Source organism: Hemiscyllium ocellatum, chromosome 47 (genome assembly GCF_020745735.1).
Source record: "Hemiscyllium ocellatum isolate sHemOce1 chromosome 47, sHemOce1.pat.X.cur, whole genome shotgun sequence".
NCBI lineage: Eukaryota > Metazoa > Chordata > Chondrichthyes > Orectolobiformes > Hemiscylliidae > Hemiscyllium > Hemiscyllium ocellatum.
The window spans coordinates 20216421-20238651 of record NC_083447.1 but is presented as its reverse complement, the minus strand read 5'-3'; the positions used below and the strand labels follow the sequence as shown (position 1 = coordinate 20238651).

Here is a 22231-nt window from a genome sequence, read left to right as displayed (position 1 = left end):
CCTCACTTTGCCGTTACCTCGGTCCAACCCCGATCAGTTTGGGAGCATCGCTGATCCCCTGTTTGTTTGTTGTCGGTGTCTGTGGAAACTAACTGTCTTCCTCATTCAGAGCAACTGGAGAGGATTGAAGAGGGAATGGATCAAATCAATAAGGACATGAAAGAAGCAGAAAAAAATCTCTCGGATCTGGGCAAATGCTGTGGCCTTTGTTCCTGTCCTTGCAATAAGTAGGTGCCAACTGTTGGCCCCAGAGGCCACTCTGCCTGCCTGCCTGCCTGCATGCCTGAAAAGCTGCTTGCTCAGAGCTAACACGGTTCCATACCGCTGCTGAGAACCATCTGCTGTAGAGTAGATATCAGAATGATCCCTGCAATCTTCTGGCTTTCTCATTCCTGAGACACCCATTCCCTGTTCCAAGAAGCTCAACTCAATCCATTACAACATTGGAAAGATGTCAACTTGAGTGTTCCCGCTAACTGCATCATAATGGTAACCTTTCTGATTGGCTGGGTGCGAAGGTCATCTCCATAGAGACGAATGCTCAAATCGTTGTGATTCACTGTAAAATATTCTCTGTCCAGGAGACCTCAGCAACAACACATTAACCTCCTTCTCCTCCCCTATCATCATTCCAACTTCCATTCCTCTACTCGGAATATCCGATTGAATCATCTGATTGGCCTGTGCCACCTGCCTGTTGGACTTGAAGTTAAAAATGACATTGACGACTGCAATGATAATTCTGAGGTCAGCTAACATGACCATGTTATATTGCTCACTGTGAACAGACACAGCACCTATCTGTAGTGCTAACGATTAGATTTGCCCTACTGGGTTTCCTCTGGGTGCTCCAGTTTCCTCCCACAATCCAAAGATGTTCAGGTTAGGGTGAATTGGCCATAGTAAATTGCCCGTAGTGTTCAGGGATGTGTAGGGTAAGTGCATTATTCAGGGGTAAATAAAGAGTAATAGGGTAGGGGAATGAGTCTGGGAGGGTTACCTTTCAGAGGGTCGGTGTGAACTTGTTGGGCCAAACGGCCTGTTTCCACACTGTAGGGATTCTACGGATTGTATCAAACAGAGCTCCTGATCAAGTGATTTGGATCGAACATTTGGGTTTGAGGTTAGCTCAGAAAGTGAAGAGTAATCCCCTCTCCACCATAAGTTTTTATTTTAATATTTTTCCAATGCCTGCATTTGGTAGCAATCCATACTTGTCTTTGAACTGAGTGGCTTGCTAGACCATTTTAGGGGTCAGTTAAGAGTCAACCCGATAGGTCTGGAGTCACATGTAAGCCAGACCGGGTAAGGATGGCAGAATTCCTTCTCTATTAGTGAAATTGATGGGTTTTTACAACAATCAGTGATAGCTGACATCGGCACCATTAGCAAGACTAACTTTCAAATCCAGAATTTCATTAGTGCATTTAACCTTCACCATCAGCCATGATGGGATCTGAACCCATGTCCTGGTCCTCTGGATTCCTAACAAAATCAGAAATTGCTGGGTTACAAATCACACAACACCAGGTTACAGTCCAACAGGTTTAATTGGAAGCACTAGCTTTCGGAGCGCCGCACCTTCATCCGAAAGCCAGTGCTTCCAATTAAACCTGTCGAACTATAACCTGGTGGTGTGTGATTTTTAACTTTGTGCACTCCAGCCCAACACTGGCATCTCCAAATCAGAAATTGCTGGAGAAACTTAGCAGTTCGAGCAGCACCTCTGGAGAGACTGCCGAGTTAATGTTTCGGATCCAATGACCCTTCTTCAAAATGCTCTGGATTACTAACGCATCAATGCTACATTCAATTGACAAGAGTTGTGGGGCTGAGGCTTTGCCCAGAGTCCTTGACTCAAAGTACAGGGTGACCCTTGATTTAACAAGAACCCTTTGTCAGGGCCCGTGAAGAGTAGAAAGAGGAAATGTCATGGCAGTGAGTGGACAGACTCACAGAGATGAACACTGAACCCAAGAGCTTTCACCCAATTTCCCTCAATATAGACAACCTTTGCAGCAACACAGGAATTTCTTCTAATTCAAATCATTTTCAGAAAGAAACTGAATAGAGTTGTAAGCCTTCCCTCTGGGCAACTAATCTAGCTCTGAAGGAGTTACCCACTAATATGTGAAATCACTGCTGCCAAGGTAGGTCTATAGCGTTGATTTTGATTTGAGATCCTCTGGTTATGGCTGGTGGATGTCATCTTTTGACTGTCGGTCACTTTCTAAATTTACGGGAATTTCTCAAGTCTCTCTGGTGGACCGGACTGGGTTTGGTGCTCAGCATGTCAGCATGGAGTGGTAAGTGTCCCAACTGCCTGGGTGGGGTTGACACCATGATTATGTGGAATGGGAGTGCTTGACTCACTGATGGGATGGGGGAATGAGTGACAAGGCTAGTGTTTATTGCCCAGCCTAATTGCCCTTGAACTGTGTGGCTTCATTGGCCAAGAGTCAATCATATCGCTGGGCCTACGGGGTTCCGTGGAGACCAGACTGAGTAAAGATGGCAAACCAGATGGATTTTTTTCAGCAATTATTCCAGGTTCTTGTTCAATCCAAATTTCACCATTTGCCTGGCGGGTGGATGGGGACGGGGTGAGGGGTGGAGTGGGGGAGTTCAAGCCTACACCCTCAGAACGTTAGCCTGGGGTTCTGGATGGCTAATCCAATGATGTCACCACAACACCATCACCCACACGACCAAACTGTGCCCAAATGTTTACTCCATTGGCAAAGGAATGGAGTGGCAGGTTTTGGAGTGAAATGCATACCCTGGTCAGCTGAAACTCCACAACGATTGATGGTACCATTGGAGCAAACAGAATATTGATTTTGGAGGCCGTGGCGTGTTGGTAATGTCACCAGACTAATAATCCAGAGTCTCTAATACTCAGGGGTCACGGATTCAAATCCCACTTGTGGCAGAAGGTGAAATTTGAATTTAGAAACAAAATCTAGTCTAACGGCAGCCAATGTAATAAATGTTGATAGTTGTGAAAAACCATCTGGTTCACAAATGGACTTTACAGGAGGAAATCTACTGTCTTTACCTGGTCTGGCTTGCATGTGATTTCAGGCCCACAACAAAATTGGTTGAGTCTTAACTGCCCTCCAAAATGGACGAGCAAATAACCCAGTTCAAAGGCAACTAGGGATGGGCAGTAAATACTTGTCAGTGGCTCCCATATCCCAAGAATTAATTGTAAAAAGTACTCATGCCAGTGTTGACCACACTCTTAAATATTGTTCACTGACCATGGCTGTAGACATTGACAATGTAAACTTGAATGGGCCCACCCTCCCTACCTTTGTTTGCTGTACGCTCATGGGATGTCTAATCAAAAGAACTTGTGAGAGTTTGAAAGGAAACGTAGGCCTTGCATCAATTTTGATGTTGCCATCGCATCACACATTTCTCCAGGTACACCCTCTGCGGAGACTCCATGACGAATTTTATCAGGACGTTGTATTTCGACAATTGGACCAAGATGATAACAGATTTTTTAAAAATCCAACAGCACTCTCCAACTGGGATGAGATGAAGGCAACAGCATTTTGAGAAGTGATTTGGTTTGTCTTTCTAAAAACTGGGCTAAATATGGGGTCTTGAGAGCATTTGATTTTTCATTTGTACCTCCTGTGAGGAGGTATTTCCGAGAGTTTGATGTTTCCATGACCTATTTATTACAAACATTCAGAACTAAAACCTGAAATCCCTCAGTGTCGCTCTCTGATTCTTTGTCTATCTGCTTTTCTTGAGATTTGGTCATCTCTCTCCTGTGTCATTCCATGCTTATTTCTGCTAAATAATAGTTACTGGGGCTATTTATATGACATCTTTGCATTCCTGAAACATTGATTTGTAAGAATACTGCAGCATTGAGATACTAACTTGCCAAGGTGTGTGGTTCTACTCTCCTCAATCTTGTTGGTTACAATTGCTCAGAAACTAAATAACAGCCAGACCTTTTATGGAGAAGCAGTATCCAAATATACCGACCAGGAACGTGACACGCAAGTTCCTCCAGAAACAGGTGGATTCTGTTGTCAAAGTTACTGAATGGGAACATTTTAATCAGTTCTCTGATGCTACATGAAGGAAATGGGGAGTGGGAGAGAGAGCCTGTGCCGGGTGGGGAGAGGGAGAGAGAGCCCGTGTTGGGTGTGGAGAGGGAGAGAGAGCCTGTGTTGGGTGGGGAGATGGAGAGAGAGAGAGAGAGTCCGTGTTGGGTGGGGAGAGGGAGAGAGAGAGAGAGCCCGTGTTGGGTAAGGAGATGGAGAGAGTCCGTGTTGGGTGGGGAGAGGGAGAGAGAGAGCCCGTGTTGGGTGGGGAGATGGAGAGAGAGCCCGTGTTGGGTGGGGAGAGAGACAGGAGAGACATGTGGAAGGGAGAAGGATGTTGAAATGGTGAAAAACACAGGGGAGATAAATAATGTAGGTCGATGGATGGTCTGGTGGTTAGCACTGCTGTCTCACAGCACCAGGGAACCTGGTTTGATTCCAGCCTCAGGCGATTGTCTGTGTGGAGTTTGCACATTCTCCTTATGTCTGCGTGGGTTTCCTCCAGTTTCCTCCCACAGTTCAATGATGTGCAGATCAGGGTGAATTGGCCAGGCTCAATTGCCCATAGTGTTAGGTGCATTAGTCAGTGGAAATAGGTCTGGGTGGGTTCCTGTTCGGAGGGTCAGTGTGGACTGGTTGGACCAAAAGGTCTGTTTCCATACTGTAGGGAATCTAATTTTTTTTTAAAAATTGTAGCTAGATAGAAAGGACAGATGGCCAGGAGACAGGTTTCCACAACCAACTGGAACCTAAGCAGATCCTTCATTTTCTTTTTAGATTCCCGACAGTGTGGAAACAGGCCCCTCAGCCCAACCAGTCCACACTGACCCTCTGAAGAGTAACCCACCCAGACTCATTTCCCCTCCATTTACCCCTGAGTAATGCAATTAACACTATGGGTAACTTAGCACGGCCAATTCACCTGACATACACATCGTTTTGTTTTGGAACATGAGAGGAAACTGGAGGAAACCCATGGGGAGAATGTACAAACTCCACACAGACAGTCACCTGAGGCTGGGATTGAACCCGGGTCCCTGGCGCTGTGAGGCAGCAGTGCTAACCACTGTGCCACCGTGCCACCCTGTCACTCAAGCACCAAATTACTTTGTCCCCTGATCTCCTAAACATTCATGAAATGAAAATGTTCCAATTTTTTTGTTTGTTTTTGGAAACCTCAAACTGCTAGGATTGTTTCTCAGAGTGCTGCTAGCATCAGTGAGCTGGAGATTAATTGTCAGTTGCTGGAGATACCAGGGCAGGTCTGGAGGGGTGAGGAGTGGGCAGGTGTCTGGGTGCTGCTGCTGCTGAAACATTGAACGTTTACCCAAAGGCACAAGGGTTTCAATGTCCTACAACTAGCCCCAGCAATGAACCGGGTGTGTTCTTTCTGTATGTACCAGTAGCCCCAGCTCTTCAGCTCGAGGCTGTTGGAAGTGCAAGTGGTTTTCTCTGCATGGGTTTGAACACATTGGCATGCATGATGACTGAATGGCCATCCTCCTGCTAGCCCTCCTCCAAAGGTGATCAAGCGATACTTTCTGTCGCGTTGGGGAATGTATGTCAAACTGTGAAGTAGGGAGAAGGGGGAATATCCTGGGAGTAGTTCCTTGTGATATTTCTCCCCATCTCCCATCACGTCACTCAGTGGATAAAAATGAACTTCAGAGAGAATGTGGGTGAGCAGCATTTACAGCGAGAGTTAACAGGCTCCCTGAAAGTCTGGGACATAGAACATAGAAAAATACAGCACAGTAAATACAGCCCTTTGGCCCTCGATGTTGCGCCGATCCAAGCCCACCTAACCTACACTAGCCCACTTTCCTCCATATGCCTATCCAATGCCCATTTAAATGCCCATAAAGAGGGAGAGTCCACCACTGCTACTGGCAGGGCATTCCATGAACTCACGACTCGCTGAGTAAAGAATCTACCCCTAACATCTGTCCTATACCTACCACCCCTTAATTTAAAGCTATGCCCCCTCGTAATAGCTGACTCCATACGTGGAAAAAGGTTCTCATGGTCAACCCTATCTAAACCCCTAATCATCTTGTACACCTCTATCAAGTCACCCCTAAACCTCCTTTTCTCCAATGAGAACAGCCCCAAGTGCCTCAGCCTTTCCTCATACGATCTTCCTACCATACCAGGCAACATCCTGGTAAACCTCCTTTGCACCCGTTCCAGTGCCTCCACATCCTTCCTATAGTATGGTGACCAAAACTGCACACAATACTCCAGATGAGGCCGCACCAGAATCTTATACAACTGCAACATGACCTCAGGACTCCGGAACTCAATTCCTCTACCATTAAAAGCCAGTACGCCATATGCCTTCTTCACAGCACTATTTACCTGGGTGTCAACATTGGATGAAAACTTATAAGTAGCCCACCACCCCCCTCCCCTTCCCCCCACCCCCACCCCCAACCCAGCTCTAGTCCACCCAGAATCCAGGCATTAGGTCCCTTGGAAGGCTTGATACTGCTTGAGCCATTCCAGCCAATTCCTGCCTTGCATTTCGGCGGGCACTGCCATCGACGCTGATCCTTTGAATTTTGACACATTGAAAAGGCATCACATATGGGTTAAGGCAACCTCTCCATTAATCCAACTACACACTCATAACAGTGGCAGCACGGTGGCTGGATTAGTCGTCTAAAGCTGTGAAGAGAAAAGAGAAACCTTTCTTTGATGGAAGCCAGTCCACAGGCCATTAGCCACTCACCTTGCAATGAAGCAATCTCCAACCCATCTGGGAATGGTCCAACTCCCTCTCCTCCAATTCTAACCTCTTGGTTTTAATCACTCCACCTTGGGTGACTGCTCCACCTGGGCCCTGAGCTTTGACATTCTCTCCCAGGACCTCCACATCTATCAATATAATGCTCGGTTGCTCAACATCCACATTTTCAACTGGGCCTTTGTCACCATCTTCTGATTTGGCAAAGGCAGAAGCAGAGTACTCACTTTGTACCTCTCCCGTACCCTTTGCTTCAGTGAGCAGTTTACCCTTGGCTGTTCCTTATGGCTCCCATTCTCTTCTTTGCTAACCTTTCACCATTAATATGTATGAAGCCCCTTTGCCCTCTGGGTTTTAGCTTCATGACCAAGAGTGAGCACAGATGGTGTCGACAGGCTACTTTCCTTATCACAGACAATATGTCCGGTTTCTGGAAGGAATTCTAATTCAAAGCATACCTCCCCCGTCCCCCCCAGGCCAGACACATTGAGCGAGATTATGAAGTCCTTAATAATATCCTGGCAGACAGTAACAAATGTGTATAACTGACAAGATGGCAGCAGAGTAGGGGGTCTGAGCCCAGGGCCCATCCACTCCCATTGCCTGTCTTCCTCTTCTTTTCCTTCTTTTTACCTTTGCTGTTTCCCTATTTTTGCCTCTTCTCTCGGCTTGCTTTTCCTTTGAGAGTGGTGAGTAAAGGAGGAGGCCGTCGGCAGTAACAGCAGCAATGCCAGGATGAGCTGGACACAGCTCCACACCAGCCCTGTTAGAAACAGCTCTTGGACTGCCACCCCTGGCCCAGACTCGCAGGCTAGACTGAGGCTCCAGGGCCACAGCTAAGCCCGGGCACCTGGAGGAGACATGAAGTTTTTGGCCCAGTGCGGCAGTCTCCCGGTGTGGTGGTCTCTCGGTGTGGTGGTCTCCCATTGTGGTGGTCTCTCGGTGTGGTGGTCTCCCGGTGTGGTGGTCTCTCGGTGTGGTGGTCTCTTGGTGTGATGGTCTCTCTGTGTGACAGTCTCCCAGTGTGGTTAGATCCCTGTGTGGTGGTCTCCCAGTGTGACAGTCTCTCGGTGTGATAGTCTCCCAGTGTGGTGGTCTCTCGGTGTGGTGGTCTCTCAGTGTGGTGGGCTCTCAGTGTGGTGGTCTCTCGGTGTGATAGTCTCCCAGTGTGGTGGTCTCTCAGTGTGGCGATTTCTCTGTGTGACGGTATCCTTGTGTGATGGTCTCTCTGTGTGACAGTCTCTGGGTGTGGTAGTCTCCCGGTCTGGTAGTCTCTCTGTGTGATGGTCTCCCGGTGTGGTGGTCTCCCAGTGTGATGGTCTCTCAATGTGATGGTCTGTCTGTGTGATGGTCTCCCTGTATGGTGGTCTCCCTGTGTGACGGTCTTTTGGTCTGTCAGTGTATTGGTCTCCCTGTGTGGTGGTATCCTTGTATGATGGTCTCTCTGTGTCAGGGTCTGTGGGTGTAGTGGTCCCCAGGTGTGGTGGTCTCCCTGTGTGGCAGTCTTTTGGTGTGGTGTACTGTCTAGTTAGGTGGTCTCCCTTTGTTATGGTATCCTTGTGTGATGGTCTCTGTGCGTTGTGATCTCTGTGTGATGGTCGCTCCGTGCGATGGTATCTATGTGAGGTGGTCTCTCTGTGTGATGGTCTCCTGGTGTGGTGATTGCTCTGTATGGTGGTCTCTCTGTGTGATGGTCTCTCTATGTGGTGCTCTCTGTGTGACGGTACCTCAGTGTGGTGGATTCTGTGTGACGGTGTCCCGGTGTGGAGGTCTGTGTGTGTGACGGTTCCCTGGTGTGGTGGTCTCTGTGTGTGACGGTGTCCCAGTGTGATGGTCTCTGTGTGACGGTACCCCGGTGTGGTGGACTCTGTGTGACGGTGTTCCAGTGTGGAGGTGTGTGTGTATGACAGTTCTCTGGTGTAGTGGTCTCTCTGTGTGACGGTGTCCCAGTGTGGTGGTCTCAGTGTGACGGTGTCCCGGAGTGGTGGTCTCTCTGTGTGATGGTGTCCCGGTGTGGTGGTCTCAATGTGATGGTGTCCCAGTGTGGTGGTCTCACAGGGTGACAGTGTCCTGGTGTGGTGGTCTCTCTGTGTGATGGTGTCCTGGTGTGGTGGTCTAGCAGTGTGGCAGTGTCCCAGTGTGGTGGTCCCTCTGTGTTACGGTGCACCGGTGTGGTAGTCTCTCTGTGAGACGGTGCCCCAGTGTGGTGGTCTCGCAGTGTGATGGTGTCCTGGTGTGGTGGTATCTGTATGACGGTGCCCCGATAAGGTGGCCTCTGTGTGACGGTACCCCGGTGTGGTGGTCTCTGTGTGATGGTGCCCCAGTGTGGTGGTCTCTGTGTGATGGTGCCCCGGTGTGTTGGTCTCTGTGTGACGGTGCCCTGGTGTGGTGGTCTCTGTGTGTGACAGAGCCCCGGTGTGGTGGTCTCTGTGTGACGGTGCCCTGGTGTGATGGTCTCTGTGTGTGATGGTACTCCGGTGTGCTGGTCTCTTAGTGTGACAGTGTTCTGGTGTGGTGGTCTCTGTATGACGGTGCCCCGATGAGGTGGCCTCTGTGTGACGGTGTCCTGGTGTGATGGTCTCTGTGTGTGACGGTGTCCCGGTGTGGTGGTCTCTGTGTGACGGTGTCCCGGTGTGGTGGTCTCTCAATGTGACGGTGTCCTGGTGTGGTGGTCTCTGTGTGTGTGATGGTGTCCCGGTGTGGTGGTCTCTGTGTGACGGTGTCCCGGTGTGGTGGTCTCTCAGTGTGACGATGTCCCGGTGTGGTGGTCTCTCTGTGTGACGGTGCACCAGTATCTGGGTCTCTGCGTGATGGTGCCCCGGTGTGGTGGTCTCCGTGTGACGGTGTCCCGGTGTGGTGGTCTCTCTGAGCGATGGTGTCCTGGTGTGGTGGTCTCTCTGTGTGACGGTGCCCCGGTGTGATGGTCTCTCAGTGTGACGGTGCCCCGGTGTGGTGGTCTCTCAGTGTGATGGTGCCCCGGTGTGGTGGTCTCTGTGTGTGATGGTGTCCCGGTGTGGTGGTCTCTCTGTGTGACGGTGCCCCAGTGTGATGGTCTCTCTGTGAGACGGTGCCCCGGTGTGGTGGTCTCTCTGTGTGATGGTGGTCTCTGTGTGTGGTGGTCTCTGTGTGACGGTGTCCTGGTGTGGTGGTCTCTGTGTGACGGTGTCCCGGTGCAGAGGTCTGTGTGTATGACGGTTCCTCGGTGTGGTGATCTCACTGTGTGATGGTGACCCTGTGTGGTCATCTCTGTGTGACAGTGTCCTGGCATGGCGGTCTGTGTGTGTGATGGTGTCCCGGTGTGGTGGTCTCTGTGTGTGACAGTGTCCCAGTGTGGTGGTCTCTGTGTGACAATGTCCCGGTGTGTTGGTCTCAGTGTGACGGTGCCCCGGTGTGGTGGTTTCTCTGTGAGATGGTGCCCTGGTGTGGTGGTCTCTTAGTGTGACACTGTCCTGGTGTGGTGGTCTCTGTGTGTGACGGTGTCCCGGTGTGGTGGTCACTGTGTGTGACGGTGTCCCAGTATGGTGGTCTCTGTGTGACGGTGTCCCGGTGCGGAGGTCTGTGTGTGTGACGGTTCCCTGGTGTGGTGGTCTCTCTGTGTGATAGTATCCTGGTGAGGTGGTCTCTGTGTGACGGTGTCCCGGTGCGGAGGTCTGTGTGTGTGACGGTTCCTCGGTGTGGTGATCTCTCTGTGTGACAGTGTCCCGGTGTGGTGGTCTCTCAGTGTGACGATGTCCCGGCGTGGTGGTCTCTCTGTGTGACGGTGCACCAGTATCTGGGTCTCTGTGTGATGGTGCCCCGGTGTGGTGGTCTCTGTGCGACGGTGTCCCGGTGTGGTGGTCTCTGTGCGTGATGGTGTCCCGGTGTGGTGGTCTCTCTGTGTGACGGTGCCCCAGTGTGATGGTCTCTCTGTGAGACGGCGCCCCGGTGTGGTGGTCTCTCAGTCTGACGGTGTCCCGGTGTGGTGGTCTCTCTGTGTGATGGTGTCCTGGTGTGGTGGTCTCTGTGTGACGGTGTCCTGGTGTGGTGGTCTCTGTGTGACGGTGTCCCGGTGCAGAGGTCTGTGTGTATGACGGTTCCTCGGTGTGGTGATCTCACTGTGTGATGGTGACCCTGTGTGGTGGTCTCTGTGTGACGGTATCCTGGTGTGATGGTCTCTGTGTGACAGTGTCCTGGCATGGCGGTCTGTGTGTGTGATGGTGTCCCGGTGTGGTGGTCTCTGTGTGTGACGGTGTCCCAGTGTGGTGGTCTCTGTGTGACAATGTCCCGGTGTGTTGGTCTCAGTGTGACGGTGCCCCGGTGTGGTGGTTTCTCTGTGAGACGGTGCCCTGGTGTGGTGGTCTCTTAGTGTGACACTGTCTTGGTGTGGTGGTCTCTGTGTGTGACGGTGTCCCGGTGTGGTGGTCTCTGTGTGTGACGGTGTCCCAGTATGGTGGTCTCTGTGTGACGGTGTCCCGGTGCGGAGGTCTGTGTGTGTGACGGTTCCCTGGTGTGGTGGTCTCTCTGTGTGATAGTATCCTGGTGTGGTGGTCTCTGTGTGACGGTGTCCCAGTGCGGAGGTCTGTGTGTGTGACGGTTCCTCGGTGTGGTCATCTCAGTGTGACGGTTCCCCGGTGTGGTGGTTTCCCTGTGTGATTGTGCCCCGGTGTGGTGGTCTCTGTGTGACGGTGTCCCAGTGTGGTGGCCTCTCTGTGTGTGACGGTGTCCCAGTGTGGTGGTCTCAGTGTGACGGTATCCCGGTGTGGTCATCTCAGTGTGACGGGTTCCCCAGTGTGGTGGTTTCTCTGTGTGACGGTGTCCCGGTGTGGTGGTCTCTCTGCGTGACGGTGTCCCGGTGTAGTGGTCTCTCTGTGTGACAGTGCCCCGGTGTGGTGGTCTCTCTGTGTGAAGGTGTCCTGGTGTGGTGGTCTCTCTGTGTGACGGTGTCCAAGTGTGGTGGTCTCTCTGTGTGACAGTGCCCCGGTGTGGTGGTCTCTCTGTGTGAAGGTGTCCTGGTGTGGTGGTCTCTCTGTGTGACGGTGTCCAAGTGTGGTGGTCTCTCTGTGTGACAGTGCCCCGGTGTGGTGGTCTCTCTGTGTGACGGTGTCCAAGTGTGGTGGTCTCTCTGTGTGACAGTGTCCAAGTGTGGTGGTCTCTCTGTGTGACGGTGTCCAAGTGTGGTGGTCTCTCTGTGTGACAGTGCCCCGGTGTGATCGCCTCTCTGTGTGACGGTGCCCCGGTGTGGTGGTCTCTCTGTGTGATGATGCCCCGGTGTGATCGTCTCTCTGTGTGATGGTGCCCCAGTGCTGTGGTCTGTCAGTGTGACAGTGTCCTGGTGTAGTGGTCTCTGTGTGAAGGTGTCCTGGTGTGACGGTCTCTCTGTGTGATAGTCTCTGTGTGACGGTCTCTCTGTGTGACAGTCTCTCTGTGTCTTAGTCTCTCTGTGTGATGGTCTCTCTGTGTGGTGGTCTCTCTGTGGGATGGTCTCTCTATGTGGTGGTCTCTTAGTGTGACGGTGTCCCGGTGCGGTGGTCTCTCTGTGTGACGGTTTCTCTGTGTGATGGTCTCTCTATGTGGTAGTTGCTCAGTGGGACGGTGTCCCGGTATGGTGATCTTAGTGTGATAGTCTCTCTATGTGGTGGTCTCTCTGTGTGACGGTCTCTCTGTTTGATGGTCTCTCAGTGTGGTGGTCTCTCTATGTGGTGGTCTCTCAGTGTGACGGTGTCCTGGTGTGGTGGCCTCTGAGTGTGATGGTGTACCGGTGTGGTGGTCTCTGTGTGTGACGGTGTTCGGTGTGGTGGTCTCTGTGTGACGGTGCCCCGGTGTGGTGGCCTCTCTGTGTGACGGTCTCTCTGTGTGATGGTCTCTCTGTGTGGTGGTCTGTCTATGTGGTGGTCTTTGTCTGACGGTACCCCAGTGCGGTGGACTCTGTGTGATGGTGTCCAGGTGCAGAGGTCTGTGTGTGTGACGGTTCCCCGGTGTGGTGGTCTCTCTGTGTGATGGTGTCCCGGTGTGGTGGCCTCAGTGTAAAAGTGTCCTGGTGTGGTGGTCTCAGTGTGACGGTGCCCCGGTGTGGTGGTCTCTCAGGGTGACAGTGTCCCGGTGTGGTGGTTTCTCTGTGTGACGGTGTCCCGGTATGGTGGTCTCACTGTGACATTGTCCCGGTGTGGTGGTCTCTCAGGGTGACAGTGCCCCGGTGTGGTGGTCTCAGTGTGACGGTGCCCCGGTATGGTGGTCTCTCAGTGTGATGGTGCCCTGGTGTGGTGGTCTCTGTGTGACGGTGCCCCGGTATGGTGGTCTCTCAGTGTGACACTGTCTTAGTGTGGTGGTCTCTGTGTAACGATGTCTTGGTGTGGTGGTCTCTGTGTGACGGTGTCCCGGAGTAGTGGTCTCTGTGTGATGGTGCCCCGGTGTGGTGGTCTCTCAGTGTGATGGTGCCCTGGTGTGGTGGTCTCTCAGTGTGACGGTATCCTGGTGTGGTGGTCTCTGTGTGACGGTGCCCGGGTGTGGGGGTGGCTTTGTGTGACAGTGTCCTGGTGTGGTGGTCTCTGTGTGATGGTGTCCTGGTTTGGGGGTCTCTGTGTGACGGTGTCCTGGTGTGGTGGTCTCTCTGTGTGACAGTGTCCTGGTGTGGTGGTCTCTGTGTGACGGTGTCCTGGTGTGGTGGTCTCTGTGTGATGGTGTACCGGTGTGGTCGTCTCTGTGTGTGACGGTGCCCCGGTGTGGTGGTCTCTCTGTGTGACGGTGCCCCGGTGTGGTGGTCTCTCTGAGTGACGGTCTCTCTGTGTGATGGTCTCTCTATGTGGTGGTCTCTGTCTGACGGTACCCCAGTGCGGTGGACTCTGTGTGATGGTGTCCAGGTGCAGAGGTCTGTGTGTGTGATGGTTCCCCGGTGTGGTGGTCTGTCTGTGTGACGGTGTCCCGGTGTGGTGGTCTCAGTGTGACGGTGCCCTGGTGTGGTGGTTTCTCTGTGTGACGGTGCCCAGGTGTGGTGGTCTCTCTGTGTGACGGTGTCCCGGTATGGTGGTCTCACTGTGACGGTGTCCCGGTGTGGTGGTCTAGCAGTGTGACAGTGTCCCAGTGTGGTGGTCTCTCTGTGTGATTGTGTCTTGGTGTTTTGGTTTCTCTGTGTGACGGTGTCCCGGTGTGCTGGTCTCTGTGTCTCGGTGTCCCAGTGTGGTGGTCTCTCTGTGTGACAGTGTCCCGGTGTGATGGTCTCTCAGTGTGACGGTGTCCTGGTGTGGTGGTCTCTGTTTGACGGTGTCCCGGTGTGGTGGTCTCTCTGTGTGACAGTGTCCCGGTGTGATGGTCTCTCAGTGTGACGGTGTCCTGGTGTGGTGGTCTCTGTGTGACGTTGCCCCAGTGTGGTGGTCTCTCTGTGTGACGGTGCCCGGTATGGTGGTCTCTCTGTGTGACAGTGTCCTGGTGTGCTGGTCTCTGTGTGATGGTGCCCTGGTGTGGTGATCTCTGTGTGACGGTGTCCCAGTGTGGTGGTCTCTGTGTGTGATGGTCTCTCTATGTGGTGATTGCTCAGTGGCACAATGTCCCAGTGTGGTGATCTTAGTGTGATAATCTCTCTATGTGGTGGTCTGTCTGTGTGATGGTCTCTCTGTGTGGTGGTCTCTCCATGTGGTGGTCTCTGTGTGACGGTACCCCGGTGTGGTGGACCATATGTGACGGTGTCCCGGTGTGGAGGTCTGTGTTTGTGACCGTTCCCTGGTGTGGTGGTCTCTCCGTGTGATGGTGTCCCGGTGTTTTGGGCTCAGTGTGACGGTGTCTCGGTGTGGTGGTTTCTCTGTGTGACGGTGTCCTGGTGTGATAGTCTCTCTGTGTGACGGTGTCTCGGTGTGGTGGTTTCTCTGTGTGACGGTGCCCCAGTGTGGTGGTCTCTCTGTGTGACGGTGTCCTGGTGTGATAGTCTCTCTGTGTGATGGTGCCCCAGTGTGGTGGTCTCTCTGTGTGATGGTGTCCCGGTGTGGGGTCTCTCTGTGTGACGGTGTCCTGGTGTGATAGTCTCTCTGTGTGACGGTGCCCCAGTGTGGTGGTCTCTCTGTGTGACGGTGTCCCGGTGTGATAGTCTCTCTGTGTGACGGTGCCTCGGTGTGATGGTCTCTCTGTGTGATGGTGTCCCGGTGTGGGGTCTCTCTGTGTGACGGTGTCCCGGTGTGGTGGTCTCTCTGTGTGACGGTGTCTCGGTGTGGTGGTCTCTGTGTGACGGTGTCCCAGTGTGGTGTCTCTCTGTGTGACGGTGTCTCGGTGTGATAGTCTCTCTGTGTGACGGTGTCCCAGTGTGGTGGTCTCTTTGTGTGATGGTATCCCGGTGTGGTGGTCTCTCTGTGTGACGGTGCCCCGGTGTGGTGGTCTCTCTGTGTGACGGTGTCTCGGTGTGATAGTCTCTCTGTGTGACGGTGTCCCAGTGTGATGGTCTCTTTGTGTGATGGTATCCCGGTGTGGTGGTCTCTCTGTGTGACGGTGCCCCGGTGTGGTGGTGTCTGTGTGATGGTGTCCTGGTGTGAATGTCTCTGTTTTGGTGCCCCGATGTGGGGGTCTCTGTGTGACTTTGTCCCGGTGTGGTGGTGTTGAGGTGTCGCCCCTGTGTGGAGATCTCCTTCCATTTCCAGGTACTCTAGTGGCCTGGCTAGCTGTCTTGTCCAGAGCGGGGGTGTCTCAGCCTGGCTTGGTGATTTGTTTAGTGGAGGCTTCGGGCTCAGTATTCCAGCGGCCCGGCATGCTGGTCTTATCCTGGCTGTATCTGCAGGACATTCCTTCTTTGCTTAATCAGCTTTCGCTGAGCCCAGGAACTGTTGGCTGAGTTGTGATGAACTTTGCCTTCATTTTACTTTATTCTTTGACTTGCCTTCTGTCATAGATGTAGGCACCGTGCTGCGGTCACTCTATTTTTCACGTGAAAGTGAGCATTGAACCGGAGACTTCTCCCTAAGACCAGTTGAAACCTTGGGGAGCTTTACGAGTTCATTGTGTCTCTGTGAGTGCGGGGGAGGGTGGGTGGAGGTTAGAGTGATGTGAGTCGCAGCCCCAGTTTTGGGCACTCAGGTACAATATCCAGGTTAACACTTTCAGGCCTGTACCATGGGAGTGTGACACTGTTAGGGGAGCCTAACAACTCTCTGAGGAAAGACCTTTCTTCTTGTCTCACTCTCTCTTGCTGACTTCTGGGTGTGATGTTAAACTGAGGCCCTCTCGGGTTCACATCAAACCACAACCGACGTCACAGAATTGGGTTGTTTGGCGTCACATTGCCAACTGTAGGGCCTTCCAAAATGGCTTCTGCTTCCTGGCGTGTTCATCAAACACCAGATACACACGGACATCCGATGGAAGACAAAAAAAATCACTGCACTTCCTTCCTGCTCTTTCACTTTGAAGAGTTTCACGTCTAGGATCTTTTCTGATTGAAATTAATTTGTAAAGGTGATGATCACCATTTAGCAACTTGCCATCAGGTAATTCCAGCTGAAGAAAACCACTATCCCTTTTATATTTACAGCACGTCAGCACCTAGAATGTGAGAAAGGGCAAAACCTGCTGGAGTATGTGCATGCTTAACGTATTCTCATAGAAAACCTTCAGAATTGTTTGACATCTATATCAGATGTCGCTCTTTGTAAGGTATGGATGTGGAATAGAATGAGGAAGACGCTGGATCCAAGCCGTAGAGATTTGAGAATTCCTTGTACGTTTTCTGCTTCGAAGGTTAAAGAGCTTTGAGGCAGGAGGTGCCTACAAGAAGGTGTGGGGGAATAACCAGGACGGTGTGGTGGCCAGCCAGCCTGCCCGGGTGATGGACGATCGGGAACAGATGGCTATGAGCGGCGGATACATCCGAAGGTAAACCGTTCTGTCATCAGTGGGGAAGGTGGAAAGGTCTATTCATGACATTAATTCCTGTCACATTGGCATGTGGCCATAGGGTTGTGTTTGATGAACTGGTCAATGTTAAAAATCACACACCAGGTTATAGTCCAACAGGTTTATTTGGAAACATGAGCTTTCAGAGCACCGCTCTTTCATCAGGTAGCTAGTGCAGCAGGATCCCATGATCCTAGCTCCCTGACAAAGGAGCAGCACTCCGAAAGCTAGTGCTTCCAAATAAACCTGTTGGACTACACCCTGGTGTTGTGTGATTTTTTTTTAACTTTGTTCGCCCCAGTCCAACACTGGTGTCTCCAAATCAGAGCTGGGTGATGTTAGGCCATAGGGTGGCACGGTGGCTGAGTGGTTAGCACTGCTGCCTCACAGCGCCAGGAACCTGGGTTTGATTCCTGCCTCAGGCAAGCTTGCACATTCTCCACGAGTTTATTCCGGGTGCTCTGGTTTCCTCCCACAATCCAAAGATGTGCAGGTTAGGTGAATTGGCCATGCTAAATTGCCCACGGTGTTCAAGGATGTGTAGGTTAGATGCATCAGTCAGGAGAGGTGCAGAGTAATAGGGTAAGGGAATGGGTGGGATACTCTTCAGTGTGGACTTGTTGGGCCGAATGGCCTGTTTCCACACTGTAGGGATTCTGTGATTCTACCTATGAGATTCGGCCTGGACAGATCAAAGTATTGTTGAGATAAGAGACAGGTTGAAGCTTTCCATGTAAGCACTCATCAAGTCAGATGCAAGAATACCACATTTCAAAGGGGAGAACAATTTATGAATATTCGGATTGGTCAAGGGATTATCAAAGTTAGTGTAGCTGAGAAATATTGTTGCATTAGGTTATTTTAAAAGCTGGACATAGTCCTCTTACCTGCAGATGACCAGCCCCCTGTGTGTGAATTTATGCAGCTTTCGGCAAGTACAAGTGACTCATATTGTGATCACACCTGATCGTCTTCAATTGTTGTTAATGTCAATCTTAGAGTAATCGGGATAATTCATCAAGTGCTGTCCAGTCACACAATCACAATAGACAGGCTCTGCATTTTGCAGACATGGCCTGGTTGAATACAGGGAGAAAGTACTCTGCTTACTGTGAACAACTGAAGGGACCATGTTTTTGATACAATCCACCAGTTGTTGGATTGTACCTGGCATCACACAGGCACTGAAGTTCATTTCTCACATTATTCATCCATATGGTCGGCTTCACTGTAGTGTCATCTTAGTGGAGATTTCTACTCATGCTGTCACTGCATGGTCGCAGTGTGGAACGGCTACCTGGTGCTGAAATGTTGGAGATACCTTCATGAGTTAGCACCATGCACAGTGAGAAGGGGCCTGATCTGATCACAAGGACATTTTGATGGGCCCTATTTTGGCATCAAGTTTACTCGGTGAACAAGCAGCTCAGGCCCAATTTACAGGGGGCGCCAGTGAGGCTGAACGTGGAATACACGGAGCAGTCAGAATCCTGAGGCCTGTGAAGATAGGCTCAAAGTAGATTGAGGTGGAGAACCTAACAGCAGCTTTCGCAATGAGCACACTGAGCTTATTGGACTACTTAGGCAGAATTCCAATACTTAAATAGACACTTTGGATAGGTACATGAAAAGGAAAGATTTGGAGGGATATTGACCGTGAGCAGGCAGGTGGGACTAGTTTAGTTTGGGATTATGTTCAGCACGGGCTGTATGATTCTATGCTGAACCTGACAGATTCAGAGACATCCTGATGGAAATGATGTTGTGGGTCATCTCAGTAAAATTATAGTCAGAAGCATTAAATTATTTTTAAAAAGAGGTTTGTAATTAGTCAAAGGAAGGGGGAAATTGCAAGAAAATGGGAGAAATGTAAAAGTGGGTAGGGTCAATTTTCAGTCATGAGATGTGGGTGCCATTTATTGCCCATCCCTGACTGGCCTGGGGAAGGTAGTAGTGAATTGCCTTCTTGAAACACTGCAATTGTTCCGATGTTGGGATAATGCTGTTAAGGAGGGAATTCCAGGATTTTGACCCAGCCACACTGAAGGAACAGCAATATATATCCAGGTCAGGACAGTGAGTGACTTGGAGGAGAACCTGCAGGGGGTGGTGTTCATCATGTATCTGCTGCCCTTATCCTTCTAAATGGAAGTGCTCATGGTTTGGAAGGTGCTTTCAAAGAGAGTTCAATACACAGCAGGTTTGAAAGTGAGGACATTGTCAAAGTCTGAAGTTGAGCCCATGTTCAATGCTCAGACCACAGGTCTAAGTAGGACAGAGAAGGAAAACCCAAAATTGGACTCAAGCCTTCCTTGAGTAACTGCGGACATCAAATCTCAGATAGAGACAAAAAAAACTGCAGATGCTGGAATCCATGGTGGACAAGCAGGAGGCTGGGGGAACACAGCAAGGTAAGCAGCATCAGGAGACTGGGGGAACGCAGCAAGGCAGGCAGCATCAGGAGGCTGAGGGAACATAGCAAGGCAGGTAGCATCAGGAGGCTGAGGGAACACAGCAAGGCAGGCAGCATCAGGAGGCTGGGGGAACACAGTAAGCCAGGCAGCATCAGGAGGCTGAGGGAACATAGCAAGGCAGGCAGCATCAGGAGGCTGAGGGAACATAGCAAGGCAGGCAGCATCAGGAGGCTGGGGGAACACAGCAAGGTAAGCAGCATCAGGAGACTGGGGGAACACAGTAAGCCAGGCAGCATCAGGAGACTGGGGGAACACAGCAAGGCAGGCAGCATCAGGAGGCTGGGGGAACACAGCAAGGCAGGTAGCATCAGGAGGCTGGGGGAACACAACAAACCAGGCAGCATCAGGAGATGGAGAAATCAACACTTTGGATGTAACCCTTCAAAACAGAGGCCACCTGAGAAGCCACAGCCAATCAGAAGTGCAGTAACTAGAGCCAATGGGATACAATGGTTCAGCTAGACCGTCCCTGTCTCAGATAATAACATGCCCCAGCTTGAACAGACAAAATAGGTTTTAGCACAGATTCAGTCAATTCTCTAAATGGTCTCAATCCAGCTCGTTTCTCCCCTCTGATGTATCTATTTAGGATTGAGAAGTGCACCTTGCACTCGATTGGTTCAATCAAGCTGTCACTTGATCGGTTTTAAATTTTGTGTAAAAAAGTAATTGTAAAGACTGCCTTGACTGAAAATTTCTAAGGACCGCCATCCTCAATTATCAATGCGATACGTTCAGTCAACTTTTGAGTTTGGTGCATTGCTGGTTTTAACGTCTCACCCCAGGCAATCTGTCTGATTCCAGAGTTACTGAGGACGCTCGGGAAAATGAGATGGAGGAAAACCTGGATCAGGTGGGAAGCATCATCGGAAACTTGCGACACATGGCTCTTGACATGGGCAACGAGATCAGCTCCCAGAATGCCCAGATTGACCGGATTGTGACCAAGGTAAGAATAGTATGATTGAGGAACGCTTAGTTTGAGATAGTGGGACGTTTAGGATAAGGCATTTTTGCAATGCACCCAACTAACATTTAGTGACCAAATTGTTTTGGGTGTCCGTCAAACACCAAACAATGACCACGTTGGATCATTACCGGATGAGGTGCTAATCATTAGATAAAGCTCCAGTTTCTCTTCATAATATTGACAAATTGAGGTTGGAAGCATCTGACCAAATCTGACACATTGCTACTGCAATTAAGTACATTTGACATGTTGTAGTTTTAGAAACACAGTTTGTGCAGAGCAAGATCTCAACATGAGATTCCAATGAGATAATGCATCAAATTTATTCATGTTGGTTTGATGAATAAATGTTGATGAAGTCTTCTCTGTTCTGTCTGAAAGATGGCACCTCTGGCAGTACAGCAGTTCCTCGCTACAGCCCCAAAGTCTCAACCTGAATTATTATGTGCTCTTTGCATTTCTCCGGAGCTGAATGAAATCCTAAGCAACAGTTTGCCCATTATACTTGCATCACTAGGTGCCCAGTTTTGAAATGTTAGACATCTTCTCCACTGATGCCAATTACCTGGCGAAGTAATGTCAGTTTCATGTGAACGTTCCTTGCTAATGTATGCCTAGTGTTACTTCCTGTAACTTCATGTACGTAACTTCAAGGTCGTACTTCATGTACGACCTTGGAAAAACATAGCGCCTAATGTCCCGTACAACCTCAACATAATGTCCTAACTCCAATACTCAAAGAACTGAGCAATGAAGGCAAGCGTGCTAAATGTGTCTATCACCCTGTCTATATGTGATGCAAAATTGAAGGAATTATGTACCTGCACCTCTAGTCTGCTCTGTTCTACAACACTACCATTAATTGTATAAGTTTTACCCTTGTTTGTTGCACCTAAACACAATACCTCACACTTATCCAGACTGAATTCTATTTTCCAGCCCATCAACCCATTCGATCAAGATCCCTTTGTAATCGTGTTGGGCTGGTGCATCACCCTTTAGGCTAATTTTGTATTAAAGCTATAACCAACAGAAATAAGACATAAATAGCATCACCAAGGTGTTTTGCAAGGGAAGCAGAGTGAAATTGGGTTACAGAGCAAAGACTGAGAGAGGCGTGTGGGGAATTGGCCAAAGAATTGCTTTCGGAGGTGAAGTGAAGAGGGACTGAATGGTAGAATGTGAGAGAGTGAGGACAGAAGATTTTATTGAAGGATCGGTACTTGTGCTAACCTCTGTATGTTGTACTTCCACAAGGGGGATATGAACAAAGCTCGTATTGATGAAGCCAACAAACATGCCAACAAGATGCTGGAGAGTGGCTGAAGGAAAGGAATCCATTCAGCCAGCCCACTCGCACTGCCAGATTCCCCATCCCATTCTCCACTGCAGCATCTGAAAGGTCCTGGAGGGGCAACTCCCCCTGTGCTGTGATAGGAAACCACAAGGTTCAATATCTTTGTGTACATTTTAATTTATTTTGTAATTTTTTTCAGTGTAACAAATTGTTCCATTTGTGGAAAGTGTATCTTTTTAAATGTGAGTTTGTATTAATGCCTGTCCAAAGAGTAAATAGAGTGTATTCAGTTTTTAATCTTGTACTTGTCAGTGGTACTTTTTATGTTCCAGTCGTTCTCTGTAATTGTAATAAACATGAGCACAAAGAACGAGCTTGGTACATAGTTAAATCCTGATAAAGCCACAACCGACTCCAAAAATCACTTCCAACCAGAGAGCTTTAACTTGTAATTTACTTGTAAACTATAATGGAATAGGAATCAAATGACAATTGGATGGTTCCTAGTCTAAGTACGTGCCTCTACGATCTGCCTGTGAACGAGATCTCCAGGGAGAAAGTGAGGACTGCAGATGCTGGAGACCTCTGTTGAGGAGTGTGGTACTGGAAAAGCACAGCAGGTCAGGCAGCATCTGAGGAGCAGGAGAATCGACATTTCGGGCATAAACCCTTCATCAGGATTGAGGCTGATTCCCGAAACATCGACTCTCCTGCTCCTCGAATGCTGCCTGACCTGCTCTGCTTTTCCAGCACCACACTCACAGCAGAGGTCTCCAGCACATTTCAGATGGGATTTACTGGAATTGTCAGATGGAGTTTCTCAGGTGT

The 22231-nt window shown here is 50.3% G+C and overlaps 1 protein-coding gene across 2 annotated transcripts in view; it reads left to right on the top strand.

The window, feature by feature from the left end:
- LOC132836680 (synaptosomal-associated protein 25-like) overlaps positions 1–21663 on the top strand; it is a 105657-nt gene extending 83994 nt beyond the window's left edge. For both annotated transcript variants that reach the window (XM_060856074.1, XM_060856075.1), the window contains exons 6-8: positions 16507–16641; positions 19941–20085; positions 21364–21663. In XM_060856074.1, coding sequence (XP_060712057.1) covers positions 16507–16641; positions 19941–20085; positions 21364–21432 — 349 coding nt within the window. In that variant the 3' untranslated portion in view covers positions 21433–21663. The remainder of the gene's footprint in view (positions 1–16506; positions 16642–19940; positions 20086–21363) is intronic.
- The last annotated feature ends 568 nt before the right edge of the window (positions 21664–22231 follow it).